Source organism: Canis aureus, chromosome 24, assembly GCF_053574225.1.
Source record: "Canis aureus isolate CA01 chromosome 24, VMU_Caureus_v.1.0, whole genome shotgun sequence".
Lineage (NCBI taxonomy): Eukaryota > Metazoa > Chordata > Mammalia > Carnivora > Canidae > Canis > Canis aureus.
Window position 1 is genome coordinate 33,217,541 of NC_135634.1, and position 22,394 is coordinate 33,239,934.

At 41.2% G+C, this 22,394-nt stretch overlaps 1 protein-coding gene and 1 long non-coding RNA gene across 7 annotated transcripts in view; one reads left to right on the forward strand and one right to left on the reverse strand.

The window, feature by feature from the left end:
• DOCK5 (dedicator of cytokinesis 5) overlaps positions 1–22,394 on the reverse strand; it is a 211,708-nt gene that overhangs the window by 121,637 nt on the left and 67,677 nt on the right. For all 4 annotated transcript variants that reach the window (XM_077868808.1, XM_077868807.1, XM_077868809.1 and 1 more), the window contains exons 3-5: positions 10,053–10,093; positions 5,091–5,146; positions 3,140–3,236 (exon numbers count right to left, since the gene is read on the reverse strand). In XM_077868808.1, coding sequence (XP_077724934.1) covers positions 3,140–3,236; positions 5,091–5,146; positions 10,053–10,093 — 194 coding nt within the window. The remainder of the gene's footprint in view (positions 1–3,139; positions 3,237–5,090; positions 5,147–10,052; positions 10,094–22,394) is intronic.
• The window catches only part of LOC144296021 (uncharacterized), a 57,229-nt gene continuing 48,475 nt past the window's right edge, over positions 13,641–22,394 (forward strand). For all 3 annotated transcript variants that reach the window (XR_013363165.1, XR_013363164.1, XR_013363166.1), the window contains exons 1-3: positions 13,641–13,688; positions 14,744–15,018; positions 19,793–19,955. This is a non-coding gene — a long non-coding RNA (uncharacterized LOC144296021). The remainder of the gene's footprint in view (positions 13,689–14,743; positions 15,019–19,792; positions 19,956–22,394) is intronic.

Below are 22,394 nucleotides of genomic sequence, written 5' to 3' on the forward strand. Positions count from 1 at the left end.
CTTTGGCTCAGGTAATGATCCCAGGGTCCTAGGATCAAGTCTCACATCGGGCTCCCCACAGGAAGTATGCTTCTCCCTCTCCCTATGTCTCTGCCTCTCTCTCTCTCTCTCTCTCTCTCTCTCTCTCTGTGTCTCTCATGAATGAGTGAATGAATGAATGAGTGAATAAATAAAATCTTAAAAACATATTTGTGGTTATTTCGCAAAGTTACAGTATGGCTACTAAAAATAAATCACAGCTATCCAAATGTCTTTCCTGTCTAGGCTGGGCTTACACTGGTTAGTGGATAGCATTTTCCTCTCACGTAAGACTCTGGGTCTACTACATAAATTTCTCATGAGCAGGGACTGAAAAGGAGAGAACTAGTAAATGTGTTGTAGAGAACTGTGGAGGTTCTAAGACTCCACAAGCATCTTGAAAGATATCAAACAAGGGGTGCTTGGGTGGCTTAGTCTGGTAAGCATCCAACTCTTGATTTCAGCTTAGGTCATGATCTCAGGGTCGTATAATCAAGCCCTGCTTGAGATTTTCTCTAGCTCCTTCTCCCTCTGCCCCTTTCCTGCTCGTGTGCACATGCATGTTCTCTCTGTCCCTCTAAAAAAAAAAAAAAAAAAAAAAAAAGGTATCAAACAGAACACCTGGTCTCATAATCTGAGGGAGGAAATGCAAGAAACACAAGTACTGATGTAGATTAGTAAAATCTGTGTTCATCTTTATGCAAACCGAAAGGACTTACAGAATCAGAAAGCAAAAACACTGATAAAATTGTGGGGGGGCGGGCGTGAAAAACTACAGACTTGGTGTCCTTTTACCTTTTACCCAGTGACGCACAATATTTGAGGTTTGTTACTCTGATGCAAATTTTTGAGAAAGAAGCTCAGAAATTCTGCCTGAAGTGAACTGTCAATATTTTAGGAAAGAACAGGAAGACAAGAGAGAAAGCCGTGATTAATAATGAACCCATTTTAAATGGATTTTTAAAATAAATAAGTATGTATCAAAAGCAGAAGCAGATTGCTGAGCCATATCAATTGATTAAGATTTCCACAATGAATGTCTTTTTGACATTTACAGCAGCTATCAGACATTTTTTAAATATTCACAATTACCACAATGATTATTTGATTAGATGTCAAAATTAAGATGGGAAATGCGCTTGCCCCTCTCAGAGAAGATGGAGGTCCATCCGTTCATCCTTCCTTCCGTCCTTCCTTCTTTCCTTCCATCCTTCTTTCTTTCTTTCCTTCCTTCCTTCCTTCCCTCCTTCATTCCTTCCTTCTCTGCTTCTTTCTTTCTTGCTAAGAACCCATTTCTGCTATTAAATAGTGAAATGCCCATACAGGAAATCTTCACACTGGGCTTGCCCACATCTAACTACTAAGAGATTTTGGAAGCCCAAAATCATGAATCAGGCTTCCTCTTCCCTGGCTGACTTCTCATTTCCATCAATAGCAGACATGGCACAATCACCTGTGAACATGTGGAGGACACAGTAATGAAGTGAGCACAAGAGCTGTGTCTTAACAAGAAGAAAAGTCTATCTCATTCATATTCTTCACTCTCCAACATTACCACTTTAAAAATCTCATTTCCCAGTACTTAACTCTTGGATACGTTTCGCCACTCATCAATTTCCAGAGAGAATGCATTAAGGAAGTTCCCTGTGTATGTGCACTCCTCATTTATCAGACTTGTTGCAACCGCCACTAACCAATCAATTAACCAGAACCAGAGAGTGCTTTCAACAGATGTACCAGATGATCGATGTAGGCCAAAGGGCTTAAAACAGCATGTCAGTCCTCCCAGAGCTGAGAGCTTGTGATTTAAGAATTTACAGGTAGCTCTCCCCTCAATTACACATAAAGAGATCAAAAGAGCACTTGCATTACAAGGCAGTGTGCCCCAAGGGTCAAATGATGGGCTCAGCAGTAAGAGCTCCTATGGTCCAGAAGGAAACGTTATGGATTGGTATGTTTAGAAGCTACATGATGAGGAAGAAAGAACCTGAATTAGGCCTTGAAAGATGGGCAGGCAGAGAAAAATCCTGTGCTTTTCCACCAAAGGGATTGGTGATTTCTGCTGCTGTGATCCATCATGGGTAACAACGGCTCATGGAACAGGATGGAAATGAAATCATATGTTAGCTCTTAGAAGTTATGCTAGAATGAGCTTCTGATTACTGTTTTTGGTACTATGGGTCTAGAGGGAGGTGTCCTTCATAAGTTATTAAGACTGGCTTGTGAGAGTTCAAATGAAGAATCAACACATGACTGAACAAAAACCCAGATAAACAAAATCACATAAAGGAAACAGAATGACTTCCAGGCCATGGGGTCTAGTCTACTCTGTCACTGCACTCATTATGCATTGAATGAGAAAATATATCTTCTTCTGGTCAGCAGAGGAAGATGCTTACAGAGGCAAGGCCTAGTGATGCTTATGTACTCCAGGTCTCCAGGAAAGAGGGAACATTAGAAAAAAGATATTTGTGCATTCCAATGTCAAGGAAAGAGCTTCCTAGTGTGCACATTGCTGCCAGGGGACTTGGAGCACTCCTGACGTCTTGAAGAGAGCAGCCCCCAGTGTTTTCAGTCAGATGATATTAAAGGCCAGATCTACCTTCTCCTAACTGCCAGCCTACACATAACTTGTGATGATGGTTCATCATGGAGAGAATGTGCTGGTTCCTGTGAAATTTCCCACTGACTTGGGGTGTCTTATAGCATTCTGAGGTCAAACTATTGTTCCAAGAAATAGTCACCTTGAGTTGGCCTTGGAAAGAAAGACTCTTTAGATGGTGGCTCATTAAAGCCATTCAGGTTGCAGTCTGTAAGGACACTGGCCAAAGAGGGAGTCCTCATGCGGCTAGCCAATGAAACACTGTCAAGTTCCTATCCACCAGAATACACATCAAGACTAGGAGCTAGTCCCGTCATTTCTTCCACCATCCCTAGATCACCAATGCCCCTAACTCCAGGACAGTGAGAATGTGCTGGTTATCAGCCACTGTACAGTCCAGTTAACACACACCCTATTCCACACACAGAGCCCAAACATTGCTGACACCTTGCAGCAGGACAGACAGGCCAGGAGCCCAGAAATAAGACTACCAGCTTCAAGACCCAGGGGAAAGCTCACCACATAGAGTTTGCGCCAGATGACGACCCATTCTCGCAGTGTCGACGTGAGCTCCTGCACCAGTGGAAGCTCACCAGGAATCACAGTCTCATTTTGCCTAAGGAGAACAACCAGACAGATGCTCATGTTACTCCAGGTGGATCATCCCTGCTTTGCTTGACGGGGGTCATATTCTCTATGGCTCAAAGATAGGTGTCGGGCTGGTCTGGCTGGAAATAAAACGCACCCCTTGTGGGGAAATTTGTTGAGCAGACTCTACTATACCTAAGCACCTGAGAAAAGAAGGGACTTAGCAATACAGCTCTCAAAATGAATGGTTCCTGCAATGGAACAGGCCTTGGCCCAGCCTGGACCACACCACGTTGCGTCTCTACTGGAGCAACTACTGAGCTGGGGTGGCTTCAGTGACTCCTAGGGATGGAAGCCAAAATCCAGTATTTTAGCTGGTTCTGCCATTTCATTAGGGAGGGTGAGTGGAGAAGTGTGCATGGCACGAGGGTCATGGGGCTGGTGATCTCACAAGGACCTGTGAGAAGAAGAGTTAAGAGCAAGTAAACAAACAGGAAACAGAGGTAGGATTGCCAGACTTAACTAAGAGTACATGATGCCCAGTTAAGTTTGCATTTCAGGGGATCCCTGGGTGGCGCAGCGGTTTAGCGCCTGCCTTTGGCCCAGGGCGCGATCCTGGAGACCCAGGATCGAATCCCACATCGGGCTCCCGGTGCATGGAGCCTGCTTCTCCCTCTGCCTGTGTCTCTGCCTCTCTCTCTCTCTGTGTGACTATCATAAAAAAAAAAAAAAAAAAAAAAAAAAAAAAAAAAAAAAAAAGTTTGCATTTCAGATAGATTAAAATAATTTTTTAGTGTAAACATGATGCATTAAATACCTAGGACATATTTACTGTAAACAATTACTTGTTGTTATCTGAATTTCGAACTTAACTGGGCACCCTGCATTTTTATCTGGCAACCCTCGTTAGTGGGAATATGCCTTCCGCCAGCATGGCGGCAGCTCATGACAACAGAGGCTGCTCAGAAATGGCCCACTGGAAAGAAGATTCTCTAGGAGGCGGGGGACATCTGGTTATCTTGGTTCTGCTACTGAAGGGCTGTGTGAATTTGGGCCTGTCTCTATGTCTTGTCTATAAAGTGTGGGTGCAGAACTTAAAACTGAGAATGTTCTTTGCTGCTTTGAGTCTGCGTGACTCTGATCCTTCCACTCTTTATCAGCCCTGGGATTCCAGTCCTGCTCCAGGCTCTCCTTCCCTCCTTAATTCTCCTGCCTTTGGGCTCACCAACCCAGCAACTTCTTTCTCTCACCTCAGGCTGTGTCTTACTCCTCTCCTCAGCCACCACAGAGGCAGTACTTTCCAGGACAAATGGTAAGGTGGATGAGAAATTAGAATATCCAAAACTTAATGGATTTTATCTGCAGAGCATCTTCACACACAGTATTTCCCCTAATTTCACATGGAGCTCACAACTGATGCAGGGCTCGATTTACTTCCTCCAATTTGTATTGGCAAAGTCCAAGGTGCAGTAAGACTAACTGCCTGGTCTAAGCTCCAGAGCTGATCACTGCAAGATACAGCTTGCTTATCTCTACCCCAAGGTGGCCAAATTGGGGGTTCTCAGAGATCTTACAGCAAAAGAATGCCAGACATGCATGTGTGCACACATGAGCACGCATATACTCAGTGAGCAGATAGTGCAAAAGGAAGGCAAAGGCCCTCCATTCATTCATTGTCTGTCTATATTATTCTGGTGAAGGATGCCAGAGAGGAGCACTTATAAAAGAAGGAATCATATCAGGAAAAAGTTTTTATTCACTTCTCTCTCTTGTGAAAGGTGCAATTGACGGAGATAAGAGAAATAAAGCCCTTGAGAGACCCTTCAATGATCATCTGATGCGTTCACCAGTTTTTAGGAGTCTTCCTGGGACTGGAACTTACCCTCGGTCCTCCACGGTTGCCTCCTTCAAATGGATATACGTTTCAGGGAAAATACCCTACAAGAGAAGAACATTGGTTATACGGCCATACAAATCTCGGGGTAAAGAGCACAAATTGCATCAAGAATGAATGAAGAGGAGACAGGGTACCAGGATAGTTGCTAGACTGTGCAGTCAGGCTCGCAGGACCTATCACACTAACTGAGCCTAAATGAAAGCATGGCTGGAAAGACAGAAATTAAGATCGGGATTCCCAACGCATGGGAGAAACACTCCATAAGTGGGCAGGCAAACGTGTCCGCGTCAGCTCAGAGCTGCAGTAACGATAAGGAGTTCCACAGCGAGCTCCTAAAACCCTCCAGATCCTACATGCCATGAACTGTTGCCCTGAAAGGGTTTCACATAATTAGTGACATGAAGGGCTATGTACTTAGTGGCCCATAAAATTACAGTGATTTTCTGAAACAATCCCTTCTCAGCACTTTCACTTAAGCCAAATGCACCCCCAATCAATTAGTACTAGTTATCTGGTTATTTTTAGCATTTCCCAGTCTCAAATTGCTCTCCATTCTACAGTCTTAAGAGGTGAGTCTGTATCACTGGTGTGACACTGCCCATGGGAGAATAAACACCCAAGGAGGGCCTAAGAGAGGGACTGGAAACCAGTCAGTAGAAACTGAAGAAGTGAAGATCAGATGGAACCAACAGAAAGCAAGTCATGGATCTGAGTTTTCCTAAATGCCAATGGCTTCTGTTGTTCAACTGTGCAATACACTCATCAATAAATAGAGAAACTGCCATCTGGAAAAGGCATTGCTGTTTTTGGGAACTTAGCCTGCTAGGCCAGTAGAGGTAGAAGTGCCTCACCCTGTACCTGTGAAAGTTAGTGCGACCCTGTGGACACCCTGTGTTGGGGGGGGGGGGGGCACAGACATGGGAGAAGAATATCTTCCTACCTGGGGGACTTGGTCAAAGATGGGTGGGTGTGTGTACCCAGTGATCCTTAATCCATTCAGAGGCAGAAAACTAGTTAATTTCTACTGGGGTCAGTCTTGTGTTTGGTTGTGTGTGCTATACTTATCTAATACTCTCCTTTCTCCATTTTAGCCCTTTGTCAATACAACAGGAAACTAAGAAAATCTGAGCTTGAGCTGCTCCCAGCATTGGTGATGACAGGGTAGATCCGGTCACTGCTTGAGTCAAAAGCAAAATGACCATCCTTTCCTGCCAGGCAGGAAGAACCAAAAAAAAAAAAAAAAAAAGGTATATTACCTTCCCTTCCTCACTCTGAGACTCTGAGAAAGGGGTATGCATGGGGGTATATAAGAAAGTACTATGCTAATCTGTTACTGATAAGACCCACAACACACAAAGGTAAGCTGACACTGACTTCCTTCATTACAGGGGCAGGATTCAAAGTGATTTTGGAAAACTGATCAAACAGTTAAACAAAGATTCAATGTACATGGGATTCCTTTGGGACCTAATTTCTGATATTCTGAAGCTCCAGATCTGTCCTTAGGGTATCTAAGGAACTTTGGGTGAACTTTTTTTCTTCTGTCCTTTTTTTTTGCTGCTTTGAGTCTGTGAGTCTTTTTTTTTTTAAGATTTTATTTATTTATTTATTTATTTATTTATTTATTTATTTATTTATTTATTTATTCATGAGAGACACAGAGAGAGAGGGAGAGAGAAAGAGAGAAAGAGAGAGAGAAAGAGAGAGAGAGAGAGGCAGCGACACAGGCAGAGGGAGAAGCAGAGGGAGAAGCTGGCTCCATGCAGGGAGCCTGATGTGAGACTCGATCCCAGGGCCTCCAGGATCACGCCCTGGGCTGAAAGCAGGCGCTAAACCTCTGAGCCACCCAGGGATTCCCTCTTCCATCTTTTAAGCTGAGGTAAATGTCTTGTTGACTGCCATCCTGGTAGAGAACCAGATTCGATGATGAACTACTTAAAGCAGTAGTTATAAGGAACCACATTTGGAGGTTAAAATAAGGTAACACGGCTCATCCCAGGGAATATCCTTGAAGATTTTTCTCATCAAGAAGGTAAAGGGCCGATTAAAATTTTTGTGCATTCATAATCTGATGACTGGTCTTCTACTAATAATTGGGAGAAATCCAAGATAGAAGCATTTGAAATATGAACATCTTATGTTGTTACATCTAAGCAGATTACATTATATTGAACATACAGACATGATGACTTTCATTTTAAGAGAATATTTATTTCGTTGCATTACTGCTCTGTTATTTGTAGGCACCATTCTCCCATGACAGCACATGTCCACTTATATCCATTTAATTGCTCTGGTAAATCTGAGCCTTGTAGAATTTTTCCAATGCCTTTTGACACACAGAAAGGCAGGATAAACCTGGGTGATATATCACTAATTATAGCCTATCTCAATTTTGATTTTCCTTTCTCAATGCAATCTACTCACTTGAGAAAAAGAAATAAACCAATGATTTTCTAGATATTGCCCTTATCCACATTTTCACAATCCTGCCAGGATCAATAATCAGTTTCTGCAAAGCTCCTGGCATCTTCAATTCCTAAAACCACTAGCTCATTTTATCACCACTCTAAATGGCTTTGTCTGCTGATAAATGACACCAAAAATTTCCATTAAAAGAATAGGCCTTTCAAATAGCTCCTCCCCCAAAGACCAGCAGACACAAGAAAACAGCATTAAGAGAGCATTTCAAATAGGCTGGATCTCTTAATGAAAGGGTGTCAAAAGCTGAACATAATTCATGATGATTGAATTTGAATTCCCTTGATTTTTCTGGGAGCTCTTCACCAGGAAGATATTGCAACTTAAAAATCAACAAGTAAATGCACCGTCCTTGTTTGTACTATCATTTCTTTGAATTACAAAGTCGAATTATCAAGAACTAAAAGAAGCTCCTCCTGAAACAATTCTTCTTAAGGGTGAGATTTAAAGTTTAAATAAGGGTTTTAAGAAGATGAAAACAAAAAAATTAAAAACATACCCAGAACATGTCATTTACACCCTAGCAGAGCACTCTATTTCCTTTTCAAAGTCAACAACAAGGGCACAAGGTGAATAGATATTGATCTGTTAGGGTATCACAGCACACCTTAGAAACTGAGGTATTCTATGTGCAAAAAGGATCCTTACATACTATAAGCTCTCTGAAAGGGAAAAGTGTGGTCTGGGACCTTGTTTCAACATGATTCACAATCATCAGTAAAAATCAAGAATTGTGTTTGTTCTTTTAGTTCATGTGATCTTATCTGAGAATGGGTTTTTGTTCATTTTGTTAAGGTCTTTTTTTTTTTTTTTTTTGAAGATGGGGAAGTATTCTTGTTCTTTAATAAATCCAGAACTTCAAAATGGTTAACTCCAATCATGCTTTGAAATAACTATCATTCCTATAATTATCAGTCAAAGAAACACGGATTGGGCTAAATCCAAACCAAGAAGTAGGAGTATCTCTAAACTACAGACAAGGATCCTGAAAGAAAGAAAGGCTTTAGTCTTCTTTACACTCTCATTCATGACAGAATGTCCCCGTCCTGGGTCCCTATTTAAGGCCTGGAGAAATTAAAGTCAGCAAGAGATTAAATGAAAATAGTTAAGTTGAAAACGAAAACATGTGGCCCAGGAATCTAACTGTGGGCAGAAAAATTCAGCATTAGAACTTGGGGAGGGATAAAAGGACAGATTGTGAGAGTTGACACATTATAAGCAAACACTCCTCTATTTTGGAAGATTATTAAATCGTCAACATTAACAAAATTGTGTGTGTGTATATATGTGTAAATGTAAAAACAGTGAGTGTGACATCAGAGCCAAATATATGGAAAGCCTGATCCAAACAGTGCTGGTTCCTAATGACTACAATCTTGTAAAAAGGTGTTTCTCTAGGCCTTGAGCTCTTCTGAAGTTGTGTGCTCAGATTACTTATATCTCATTCCATGTGTGAAAAATAACAACTGTGGGTATTTTTTTTTCACATGCTTCCTGATAAATTCTAAAATGTTTCTTGGACCTCTCTCCTAATTAGCTTTTTTGCATGTGAACTAACTGTGAAATACTATGGTCCTATCAATGTTGCTCTTTCAAAACAAAGTGCTGACATGCATTGCTGCCCCAGAGTGCAGAGTCAAAGAAAAAGCACTGACCTGACCTAAAATTAACCAAGGGGGGTATTAACGTTACTAATAGATTTTCTTTAGCTTGATGATGAGTAGTTTTGGCACTGGGTATAGGAACCTGCTAGGGTCAGTATTTTTCAAAGTCTCTGACCATGATGAGATACATTTTCATGGCAACCAAATACTTAACTATACTTAAAATACAATTTAAAATACATTTAAAAAATATGTACCTCACACAAAAGTTTCATAAAAGAGTAGTTTTCATGGCATTCCATTTTCTTTTCTACTTTTCAGAGTTTTGGGTTTTGGACAATGTTGGTTAATAATACACTATGTTGATCTCATGATGTATTATTGGAGTCATGAAGTTCACAGTTTCAAAACTACTACTCTGGCTTATCCATTTTTTAATAAAGGGTAGAGTCAAGTACAAATGGGAGATGCTTTAGTTCTAGGTTATTAGCACCGTAGCTCATGGACAAAGAAGCAGCATGGGAACCCCCTGAAGGAGACAGCCAACCTAATAATGTCATTGTATCACCACCCTGCTTAGCTTGAGGGACAGAGCAAGAAGCCTACAAGAGCCCTAGCTAGTGTGTGAATTCACCTCTGGCCTTTATCCTTAAGTTGCCTGGTGGGAAATGCAATCAATGGGATTTGTTCTATTTTACTTAAACACTGAAGTCAGAGAATTTGTTTTCAGATCTAAACAATAAGCCATCACAGAAAACACAAACTAGAGCTAGAGGCAGCGATGAGCAGAAAATGGGATTAGGTAACATAATCCAAAAGTGGCAGACAGACCCAAATTTAAAAATTAAATGTTAAACCATACCTTTTTAGATTTGTTCTGGAGGGTATATCCTCTGTACCAACCTGTTGGGGAATAAGAAAACATAATCTTTTATGTTATCTGATATATTTATATTAATAAAAATATTAGCAATATACATCCTCAAATTCTATTGGAATACTGGGATGTAATCCAAGAGGCAACTACTTAGAATGTGTACATTTTGGTTTATTACATCAAAATCTAAATCTATTTTAGAGCTTTATTCTATTTACAGATAAAGGATTTAAAATTCACATAGAAACATGCCTCATCTCTGCTCCTTTGGAGAAAGGAAAAATAACAACAACAACAAAAACAAGACAGAAGACTGCTCAACTTCTTAATACCTAACACCTTACAGTCATTCAGTAAGCATTTTTGCATGAATGAAGGTCTTTCAACCATGTATATACACTCTACAAGTCACCCTATACTATTAAAATACTTTAAAATAATTTACGTAGTCTCTCTCTTATCTCAATTCTCAGGTGAAGAACCACTGTTCTGGAACAGTCTTAAACTGAAATGGCAAATCTTACATATATAAATATTTGCACCTAAAAAAGTTGAAACAAACAATAAAAGACCGTTTTAAACAATTCTTGGCAATGCTATTCATACCCCAATAATAATAAAAAAAAATTGCTGGCCTGATGAGGCTTTAAATAAAGCCTTTAAATTCTTTATAAAAATTTCAATAAATACACATACTCCTATTGATGCTTTTCTACCCTCTATCTGGTAAAGAGAGTTTACAACTTATCCATAAACAGATAACTTATATTAAATATATACTGAATACCTACTAGAAGTAACTGACTACAATGATTTTCCTCATTCCCCATGTCCATCAGGCATTAAGTTGGTCATGTTGTTTAAACGAACCTGGTTGTGGGTGGTACATATGTTGTAAAGCAGCCACATACATAGAGTAAGTAGATGCAAACTGTTAATAAAACTTTAGGCATCTGCCAATAGGGTTCTTGAACCGTCTTGTAAGTTGTTCTACATGAAATCATCCAGAGAAAAAGACACACAATATATTCTGGATATATTATATATTACCCAAAAAAAGTTGAATTTACCTTAAGCATAAATTTAATAATATTTTATAAAGTTTTAAACTGTCAGTATTCAAAATTTAAAGAATTTTGCTATTTTTTTACAGGAAAGAATTAGGGTACTATTCTGTGAGATCATTATAGGTTTATATCAAAGCCCACGGTTGAGAAAAAGATACGTGAACAGGAAACACTGCTCCAAATTTTGGATACCAAAGTGTACAAGAGAGCCAAGTATAAGAAGAAAACCAAGCTAAACATCTCTGGTAGGTTCTGCTGCCTCAGGAAAGTGCCTTTGCTTGAATGAATAGCTTTAGGCTCATCCTGGGGCGGGGGAAGGGCATGAAAACTGAGAAACAATGATCTCTTCCAAGCAGTTTTCATCTCCCTGTGTCCTACAAAACCAAGATGTAACAGTTTGGACTTTGCTCCACTGTCAGAGAGGAATTTCTCTGTACTTCTGTAAACAGTATTTTTGGGCAGCCATTCATCACAGAATTATGCTTCTGAAACCTGTCATTTTTGAGAACTTTTTTTTTCTTTTTTACCTCCTAAGTCTTCTCTAGGATTGTGGTTTGAGTATAACCCCTGTCTAAAGGCACAAAATTACCACACTGAATTTGTAGAATGTTCATTTTGCTTGGCATTAGGTAGTATCAGAACAGTGTCTATCTCTGGAGTTTTAATCATACACTGTCAGGAACCCGTAAATTCAATTGCTAATAACTGCAAGGGATACAAGCAAGAACGTGGTTTTCCAACTGATCTTCATATTTAAAACAGGATAATTATAGTTAAATATGTATGCTTCTAAGGCTTCCAAATGCATCAGGATGCAAAGAGATAGTGAAGGTTCTATCAAACAAGCATAATCAATAAGTAGTGTGAAGTGGTGGGAATCTTGGATGCTTTTGAAAATTAGTAGATTCTTAAAATGAAGAGAATGGTAGGGGATGGTGAACTCAGAGGGCCAGTCTTACCTAGATTTAGGTGAAATGTCAGTCTCAAAGAGTGAGTTTGTAAGCCAATAGATATCTAGAACAGATTGGTCGCCAGAGATAAGAGTGTGCAGATGAGGGTGACATGGGTGAAGGGAATCAAAAGGTACAAACTTCAAGTTATAAAATAATGAAGTCTCAGGGATGTAATCTACAGCATGGCAACCATAGTCAATAATTCTGTGTTGCATATTTAAAAGTTGCTAAGACAGTAGGTCTTATTATTACAATATAATATATAGATATAAATGTTATCAATATAAAATATTAATATATTACAAGGAAAAATAATTTTGTAACCATGCATGCTAATATATGTTAACTAGGCTTATTGTGATGAACATTTTGCAATAAACATAAATATGGAATCACTGGGGCGTCTGGGTGGCTCAGTCAGTTAAGTGGCTACTTTCTGCTCAGGTCATGATCTCAGGGTACTGGGATCAAGTCCCCCATTGAGCTTCCTGCTCAGTGGGGAATCCGCTTCTCCCTCTCCCTCTGCTCCCCCTGCCCATGCACTCTTTCTCTTTCTCACTCCCAAAGAAATAAAATCTTTTTCTAAAACAAAAACAAAAACAAACAAAAAAAAGCAAATATTGAATTATTATGTTGTACACCTGAAACTAATAAAATGTTGTACTTCAATCATACCTAAAGAAAACAAAAGGGTAGAGGAGTGAAAAGAGTTTATAGCAACCATGGTGAACATCAAAAGTAATTCTAAGCTAAGGGTGGCTCTTCCATTTGGGAAACCAGCCGTTTCTGTTTTCCTGGGACTGGACCAATTCAGAATAAAAATCTCTCCCGTCTGAAATGAAAATATCTGAGAGTTCCTAATTCCATTGCCACAGCTGCTTCCTTTATCTGGTTTCTTAGATCATCTCCATCAGTTAAGATTCTGGCATCTGCTCCATGTCATCTCACCTGCCAGATTATCTCTTGCTACTGCACCCTTTCTGGCTCCTATACAACAGGGCCCTTTACTTGGTTTTTCTCCCTGCTATTTATTCACTCAATAAATATTTATTAAACACTAGTCTGATCACCATGGTATAGGAGAGAGCAAAGGTTATCATGAAGACTACTCTCATACAAAAAATAAAAATACAGAAATAAGGTGATTTCAGATAATGGTAGTACTAAGTAAGAAGCGTTTGGCAGAAAATGACCAGTAACATGGGACATTATTTTAGATCAGGTAATCAAGGAAAGGCCACTCCTAGGATCTCAATGGAACCAGTCATAAAAGGAGAAAAGGCAATAAGATGGTTGTCTGAGGGAGGCATAATTCTCAACCCTGGCTGCCCATTAGATTTACCAGGGAACTTTTAAAAATACTGATGCCTGAGCCACATCTCAAATATTCCAATTTAATTGGACTCAGGTGGGACCCAAGCTTAGTGCTTCTGAAAAGATCCCGTGGTGATATTGATATGCAGCCAGGATTGATTACTGGAGATACTACTTGCCATGGAGGAACTTTGTTTGTATTCTAAGCACAATGGGAAGCCATTGGAATTCTGAATGACATCATGCCTCATGCTTTTAAAAGATCAGAAGATCAGGCTGGCTGCTAAGTAGGAATGGATTGGGGAGGGGAGGGGGGGCACCTGGGTGGCTCAGTGGTTTAGCATCTGCCTTAGGCTCAGGGCGTGATCCCAGGGTCCTGGGATTGATTCACACATCAGACTCCCCATGGGGAGCCTGCTTCCCCCTCTGCCTATATCTCTGTTCTGTGTTCCTCTCATGAATAAATAAATAAAATCTTTAGGAAAAAAATAATGGATTGCAGGAGATGAGACTTAGCAGAAAGAGGAACAGTGAGAAGACGACTAGGAGGTAAAGCAAAAATGGGGAGAGATGAAAAGATGCTGGACACATTTTGCATCAATAAGAGTCGCTCATGAGTTAGCTGGGAATAGGCAAATATTCAAGGGCACTCAGATCTTGGGTTTAATTAAGCAAATGAGTGGCCAGAATTAATTCTTTGGGATAGAAAGACTGAACAAAGGAAAGCCCTGGGGCACAGGAGACAGAATCAAGAGGTATATCTTGGCCCTTCTGCTTCCCTTCTTGAACAACTGAGCCCTGAGGCATTAGGTGGGACTGGGCCATTTAGGCATTTGCAAGGAGAGGACATCCACACAGCAGGCCAGATTGGCATGACATGTCAGAGCCCAGGCAGAACATGTCAGAGCCCAGGCAGAACAAGGTGGGCATGCAGGGGTCTGCAGGAAGAGGGTGAAGAGAAGGGCATCCACACCCACAAATTGGGCGTGAGGAACGACAGACAGACATGAGCTATGAGAGAGAGAACTGACTGAGGAGGACGTCCATGTAGAAGGTGTGGTATGAAGGCAGAGATTGGTTGAGGAACTGATGAACTAAGGAAATGTATTAATGCTGGAAGCCATATTTCTGACTGTCACAAAAGGGAGTTACAAGAAAGGGAAAAAACTAGAATGAACTCTTATATGCTAGACTGGACTTCAAGGGACCCATGTGTACACATGACTCCTAAAATAGGCCAACAGGTCAAAATTAATGGATGTGTTCATCTGTATTTATACATGCATGCACATTATCCCTGGCTTTGCTGATGCCTACTGGTTCTTATTTTCTTGACCCTGAGGGAGATGATGGCGAACTCAGAAAAGCAGCTCTGTAACTGGCCTGGAGAGCAACCAGTCCAAGACAAAGCAGGAAGGCAGAGGACTCCATGAAGAACAAATCCAAGAAAATAACTGTAACTGTGAAATTAACTCATTTGTCTGAACATATGAGAAGGAGGTAAACACTTCTGTCAGAAAGTCTGGAAACGAAAAAGAAGTAGGTCCACAGAGAACCAAGAAAAGAAGAATTAACACCTCTAGAAAAACATTATTCAAGATAGGAAACAGAATTAAGGTACATTCCACAGCATCTCCTGCTTATACTACGTAGACTCAGTAATCTAAATAACTTTAAAAAATTATGATGTATCTCTACTGGGAGGTCTCTATTAGACACAGACAGGTATATGTGTGGGTGGTGGGAACTAAACAAGAGCTAAATCCTTTTCTTCCATAAATGAAAATGGAAATATCAAGTAATAGAAGCATGATTCTTTCAAATTGAAAAAGCATATAACAAAAAAAGGGCTGAAAGAGTTGAAAGTGGAATCAGAAACCCAAGAGAGGTGGGAAGAGACTGCTGTTTATCATGATAAACTTGATAGAAATGACTTGACCTTTAAAATGACATGCATCTATGACAATGATAAATTTGAAAACTATGAAAAAAATTACAGCTAATGAGTCCTGGTAAGCCAGGACTAGGAAAGGCAAAATTATACAGAAAGAAAACACATCAAGGCTCAGGGTGGCGTGAGGTTGATAGAGAACATGGGAGAATTTTCAGGGGGCTGATAGAATTTTTCCCTATCTTGAATTCTTCCCTAATAGAATTTCCCTATCTTGAATATTTCCCTAATAGAATTCTTCCCTATTTCATGATTCCATGCATTTGTCAAAACCTGTACGCTACCACATAGGGAGAATTCAACTCAATGTAAACGATATATATTTTTTTAAATGAGATACTACTCTACTCCCATTCAAATGGCTAAAGTTGGGATGCCTGGGTGGCTCAGTGGTTGAGTGTTTGCCTTAGGCTCAGGGCATGATCCCGGGGTCCTGGGATTGAGTCCCACATCGGGCTGCATGGAGCCTGCTTCTCCCTCTGCCTATGTCTCTGCCTCTCTCTCTCTCTGCATCTCTCATGAATGAATGAATGAATGAATGAATAAATAATAAAAATCTTAACAAAAACAAAACAAATGGCTAAAGTTAAAAAGATGTACTCTACTGAGAGTTAGTACAGATATGGGCAATTAGAATTGTCTCACATTGTCTGTAGCTTCACATAAGATTAAACATACGTGCACTATATGTTAACTAACAAAATTTAAATTATAAACCAAACCAAAACAAAAACTACCAAAAAAAAAATAACCCACATACACATGACCTATGAATTAGCAATATCTCCACTTCTAGGTATGCACCCAAGATCAGTAAAAACTTACATCCAGAAAAGTGCTTTACAAGAATGTGTATTGAACCTTTATTATTAAGAGCCAAAAACTGGAACCCATCAAAATGTCCATCTGGGCAGCCTGGATGGCTCAGCGGTTTAGCGCCAACTTCAACCCAGGGCCTGATCCTGGAGACCTGGGATCGAGTCCCAGGTTGAGCTCCCTGCATGGAGCCTGCTTCTCCCTCTGCCTGTGTCTCTGCCTCTCTGTCTCTCTCTGTGTCTCTCATGAATAAATAAAATCTTTTTAAAAAACTCAAAATGTCCATCAATAGGAGTATGGACAAACTGTGGTATATTCACATAATAGGGTATTACTCAGTGATGAAAAGGAAGGAACTACTGTCATAAGCAACATTATTGATGAACCTAAAAAACATTACATGGAATGAAAGAACCCAAACACAACAGACATGCATAATTCCATTTATATAAAGTTGAAGAGCAAGAAACCAAATGCATGGTGACCTCCCCTGGAGCAGTGGTTGCTTTTTGGGGTGGGAATCTGGGGTGTAGAATAATGCAATGGGGAGCTTTTTGGGGCAAGGGAAATGTTCTGTATCTTGACTGGATCTTGACTGGAGTATTAGGTACATGGGGTGTACTTATCTGTCAAAATTCATTGAACTAAACACTGAAGATGAGTGTATTTTACTGTATATAAATTTTACTGCAATTTTTAAAAGCCATACAAAACTCTACACTATCATTTTTTTAAAAAAGATTTTATTTATTTATTCATGAGAGACAGAGAGACACAGGCAAAGGGAGAAGCAGGCTCCATGCAGGGATCCTGACATGGGACTCAATCCTGGGTCTCCAGAATCAGGCCCTGGGCTGAAGGCAGCTCTAAACCACTGAGCCACCCGGACTGCCCAACTTTACACTATCAAGTGAGCATTACCAAGTAAGCACTTCAAGGTGATACAGAATTCCATGATAGTGACATTGCTCAAAAACTACTCAGTATTTCTGTCTGAGAGTGCCTCTGAAACTGGTGTGAGCCATGTGTGAAAAATTGCAGGACACTTATCCATCATTTTCATTTTTTATTGTGCCTCCTTAAGATATTATCCATCTTCACTCCTTTATGCTCCCAGGCTAATCTGAACAAATTTTCTTATTTTCAAAAGTTCAATCACAGAGAGATTTACTCATTCAACAGAGAGAAGCCAAGAGAGCAAGACACAGGATGTCTCCATCCTTCCAAGTCTTGCTTTATAATAGGGAAGAAAAAAACAGGTACATAAACACCTAGCAAATAAACAAAGTGGAGAGTAATGAGGGAGAGAGATGAGTGGGGGTGGGGAGACTTCAGAAAGTGTGGTTAGGCTCTTGAAGGAGCTACTGGAGCCAAGGACTTATATCACTAATGTGGTCATTCATTTATTATACATAAAAACACTCACTGAACAACAGCGGGCCAGACATCGCCTTCAATGAGGAAGGAAATAGATCCATAACAAATAATTGAATCCAAAGGACTTCTAATGGGAAGACTCAAAGACACTGGCACACAAAGGAAGAATTATGAATGTGCTAAAGACTCCAAAGGCAATTACTGAGGGGGACTCAAGACTGTCTGAACCATGATAGCATTGTTTAGATGTAGAACTCAAGGAGAGTTCTGTAAAATCTCATTTTGCAGTCCTACAATAAATTCAGCTCACCACCCAGAAAAATAAACAATTTTTGTGTTGTAAAATTTACAGAAAATTTACTACTTTAACCATTGTTACATGTTCATTTTGGTGGCATTAAATTCATTCACAGTATTGTGATACAGTTGACCTCCCAGGAATGAAAGGCAAGAAATAGATAGGGAACCACTGTTTACATACCTCCCAACATAGGGGAAGGGAAGGGATGGAGAGGATCTACAGAGGAAGAGCAGGTGTCAGATCCTGTTGTTTTTCCTTTCAGTGTAACTGGTCTGGTAGTTAATTAGGCCAAGGTCAGAGGTCCAATCCCCCTGTGGGCCAGAGAAACCTGTTTGGTTTCTCTGGCTGGTTTCTGTGGCCAAAGCCTGCCCTCCCATCCCCAAGCAAATGTCCCCCAAAGAGATGGCTGACGTCCCTCCAGGAAAGCTGCTGAGCAGGATCAGCTGGGTGCACACTCCTCAGAGGACAGACAGAAACAGCTCAGCTGTTGGATCCTTGTTTTCCAACTGTGGGATGTTTACTTACCAAATGCACTGGGCAGCTCACTGGTGTTTTGCTCTGTTTAGTTTAATTTAAATTCAATTAATTAACATAAAGTGCATTATTGGTTTCAGAGGTAGAGTTCAGTGATTCATCACTCTTTTTTTTTTTTTTGATTCATCAGTCTTATATAACAACCAGTGCTCATTACATCACATGCCCTCAATGCTCATCACCCAGTTACCCCATCCCCTCACTCCCTCCCCTCCCCAGCAACCTTGCTTATTTCCTAGAATTTTTTTTTAAGATTTTCTCTATTCATAAGAGACACAGAGAGAGGCAGAGACATAGGCAGAGGGAGAAGCAGGCTCCCTATAGGGTGTCTGATGCAGGACTCGATCCCAGAACCCCGGATCATGACCTGAGCTGAAGGCAGATATTCAACCACTGAGCCACCCAGGTACCCCGAGTTAAGAGTCTCTTATGGTTTGTCTCCCTCTCTGATTTCATCTTGTTTTATTTCTCCCTCCCTTCCCTTATGCACCTCTATTTTGTTTCTTAAGTTACACATATAAGTAAAATCATGTAATTGTCTTTCTCTGATTTATTTATTTAGCTTAGCATTATACCCTCTAGTTCCAACCATGTCATTTCAAATGGCAAGATTTTATTTTTCTGATGGCTGAGTAATATTCCATTGTGTATATATACCACATCTTCTTTATCCATTCACCTGTCAGTAGATAGGGAAGCTCTTTCCATAGTTTGACTACCATAGACATTGCTGCTATAAACATTGGGGTATAGGTGTCCCTTTAGATCACTACATTTGTATCCTGGGGGTAAATACCCAGTAGTGCAATTGTTGGGTCATGAGGTAGCTTTATTTTTAACTTTTTGAGGAACCTCCCTACTTTTTTCCAGAGTGGCTGCACCAGCTTACATTCCTACCAGCTTCACTGGTGCTTTTGAAAATAAGAGGCAGAAAGGATAAGGATGCAAAGATAGTAAAAGATGATTCTATTATTTTCTACCTTTTTGGGAAACAAATCCATCTTCCCAGTTAAACATTTTAGCTCAGTTTTCTGCCGTTACGGCACATAGATAGATGTTGCAGGTGTGAGCTCCAAAGGAACTCAGATTTCCCTGAAATCTAACACCCTTACTTAAAAAAAGAGGAAACACAGGCAAGGAATTTGAAAGGTGGTGCCAAGTCCCCAAGTGGCTTACTATCTAAGCTGGGAACGCAAACACAGGGCTCCACTGCCTGGCTCATCACTATTTGCCTTCCACCACCTGCCTCCATGGCCATGCAGTGAATGGGATACTTGCTCAAGGCTATTGCCTCTCATGGGAAGGAAGTTTGCCCATAGAATCCAACCAATATAAAATACCATGCATGCAAGCATGCCAAGTAAGTGAAAAAGAAAAAGATGCAGTTTCCATCTTTTATTTTATTTCTTCAGTGAACAGGAAAGAGGCCTGTCTTTGCGGTGCCTGGAATATAGCAGACAAGCCACAAACTTTAAATAACTTCAACAATGAGAAAGAGGAGGAGGTCCTGTGAGCTGGTGGTAATGGACAGAACAGATGATGCAAGGACTGTACAATAAAATCTGCACCTCCAAGGTACGATCTGACAGCAAGGTCCCAGAGACCCTTCTCTCCCCCTGGGGTCCCACACCCAGTGGGCAAAAGCTGGGAGGGGCCCAAGCACTGGCCTGGAGGCCGGAATGTCCAAAGAGGAGGCACTGCTCCTTATGAAGAGGATTCCTCTGAAATGAACAGGATGGTTCTTTGCTCACCCGCTCTGTGGGACTCCATTTCTCCAACTGCTCAAGTAATTAAGGCTTTCGTGTCTTCAATTTCCTTCCACAAAAACATTCTACATTTTTCCCCATCTTGTTAACCACCTAACTCCATAGCTAAAAGTGCTAAAGTTTCTCCTGGTTGCCTACAAGAGATGGTAATGTCAGAGACTTCTCCTTTCCACCAGCAAATACCTCCTGAGACAGGCAGCAGGACCGGGTCCAGGGTGGGGGTGGGGGCAGTGCAGTCACAGTTGGCAGAATGGAGAGATGACATATCCAAATGTCCACTGCGAAAGGAGGAAATGTCTCTTGGCTTCAGACACCCGGAAGCTCAGTGACAAGGGAGAAATAAAATTTCCTCTAGTCTAATCAACATCATCCCTCTGATTTGCCAAGTGCTGTTCTATTTGCTGGCTGCAGCTTTTTCCTTCTGCTTCTTCTTCTTCTTCTTTTTTTTTTTTTTTAAAAAAAAAAAAAAAAGTAATCCTGCCAGCAGTTAGTCCTCTTGCTCATGGCTCTAATTGCCCTCCTCTGGGATGCATTTCTCTGGCTTATTCAACTAGCTCAAGAAAGCTGAAATGACAGGATGCAATATATAGTTTCACTGCAGTGCACCATTAGACTGGTTTTAACATCAACACCAATTTGCAAGATGGACAAGAGAGGGATGAAGGTTTGCAAGTTGAGGAATCAATCAAGCAAGATATACTTAAAGGGGTCCATTTTTATAAAGACCTATGGTAGGCTCTGCGGAGCCTCCAGAAGTTTGAGAGTATAAACCCAACCCCTGATCTCAAACAATTTCTAGTCTAATGGTTGAATGGAACAGAAATGCAGGTGAGAGAAGACAACTTGCACAGCTAGTTAGCTGGGGATTTCTGGAAGTGCAGGCTGCTGTTTTCAGGTGACCATCTAAGCCTCCTGAGGAGGACATCACAGTAAAAGGCACATGTACAGGTGGTCTTACTTTCTGAAGGGAAACTGGAGGCCCCAGTAAGACAGGAAACATCCTGGGCCATGGCGCTGGAAACATGTGTGCCCTAGTTTAGAGCATGAGCTGGGTGAAATGAGCAGTGCACTGCATGTGACACTGTGCCATCCCGAGGCTCCTTTAGTCTGGGTCACTGAGGAACCTGCTTCAAGTTCCTCAGTGGAACGCATCCCCAAAATGAAAGAGCAAAGCTCTTTACCGACTTTAAAAGTGAACTATTGGGCTCCACTCTGAGAACCGAGACAGAGGCAAGGAGATGTGGTCAGGGCTGTGACAACATCACCGTGGCAGAAACGGAGGTGGAGCCCCGTAGTGGTGACGGCAGTAAGAGTCCAGGTATCAAAAGATGAGCAGTAAGGGCACAAATGTGAACCGAATGGGACCTTTGGGGACTATGAGAGCCAAAGGCCACTGGGTTCAATTCGGATGCCTTCTTTATTTGCTAACCCAAGCAGGAGGGCACAATCGGGAACACCGGTTATATGCTCAGTGCCACAAACATACAGGGAGGGAGACTTTCCCCCTCTCTGACCTACCTGCCACACCTAAGAGGGTTGGACACACTGTTGTAACAGTAGCTCAGCCCCTCAGTAATTTTGATCTGGAGTGCGCGGGCTAGAGGAAGAGCACCCACATCTCTGGGTGGGGAAGATGACTGTGCGATGCTCCCCTGGAACACATACGCCTACCTGCTCAGAGAAAACTGGCTCTTGAAAGCAGGTGGAGGAGAAAGGTGGTGGGGGGGTGTGCAGATGAGGCAGGTAGGCACTAGGGGCACTAGGGCTGGGGGCCCAAGTGCACAGTGGGCTTGGAGAGCAGTGAGGAGTCCACTTGGCCACAGTGGCAAGCAAGTGTATGAGAGCCATGGGGGGAAGGAAGTTCAAAAAGAACTCACCCCAATACTGGCACATTTGGGGTGATGGTTGGTGTACTTGTCTGACAGCAACTTAAAACGCAAAAGAACCTCACCTGCTTTGAAAAACTATAGGTTAGGTCCAAAATAGAAGTGTCATTTCCTCTAAGGCCTCATAATGTGCAAAGAACACTCTACTTGGATTCCAGAGGGCCATGGTGAGAATCACAGCTCTACCATTTAATAGCGTGTGTCGTTTCAAGTTTCTTAACCTATTTTCACATTTAGTAAATGAGCATCAGTAACTCTGGTCTCTCATGACTGTAAGAGCTATGATTCAGTACATGAAAGCCCTTAGCTCAATGCCTGGCACACAGAGCAGAGTAAAATGCCAGACAAATTTGGAACCAGGG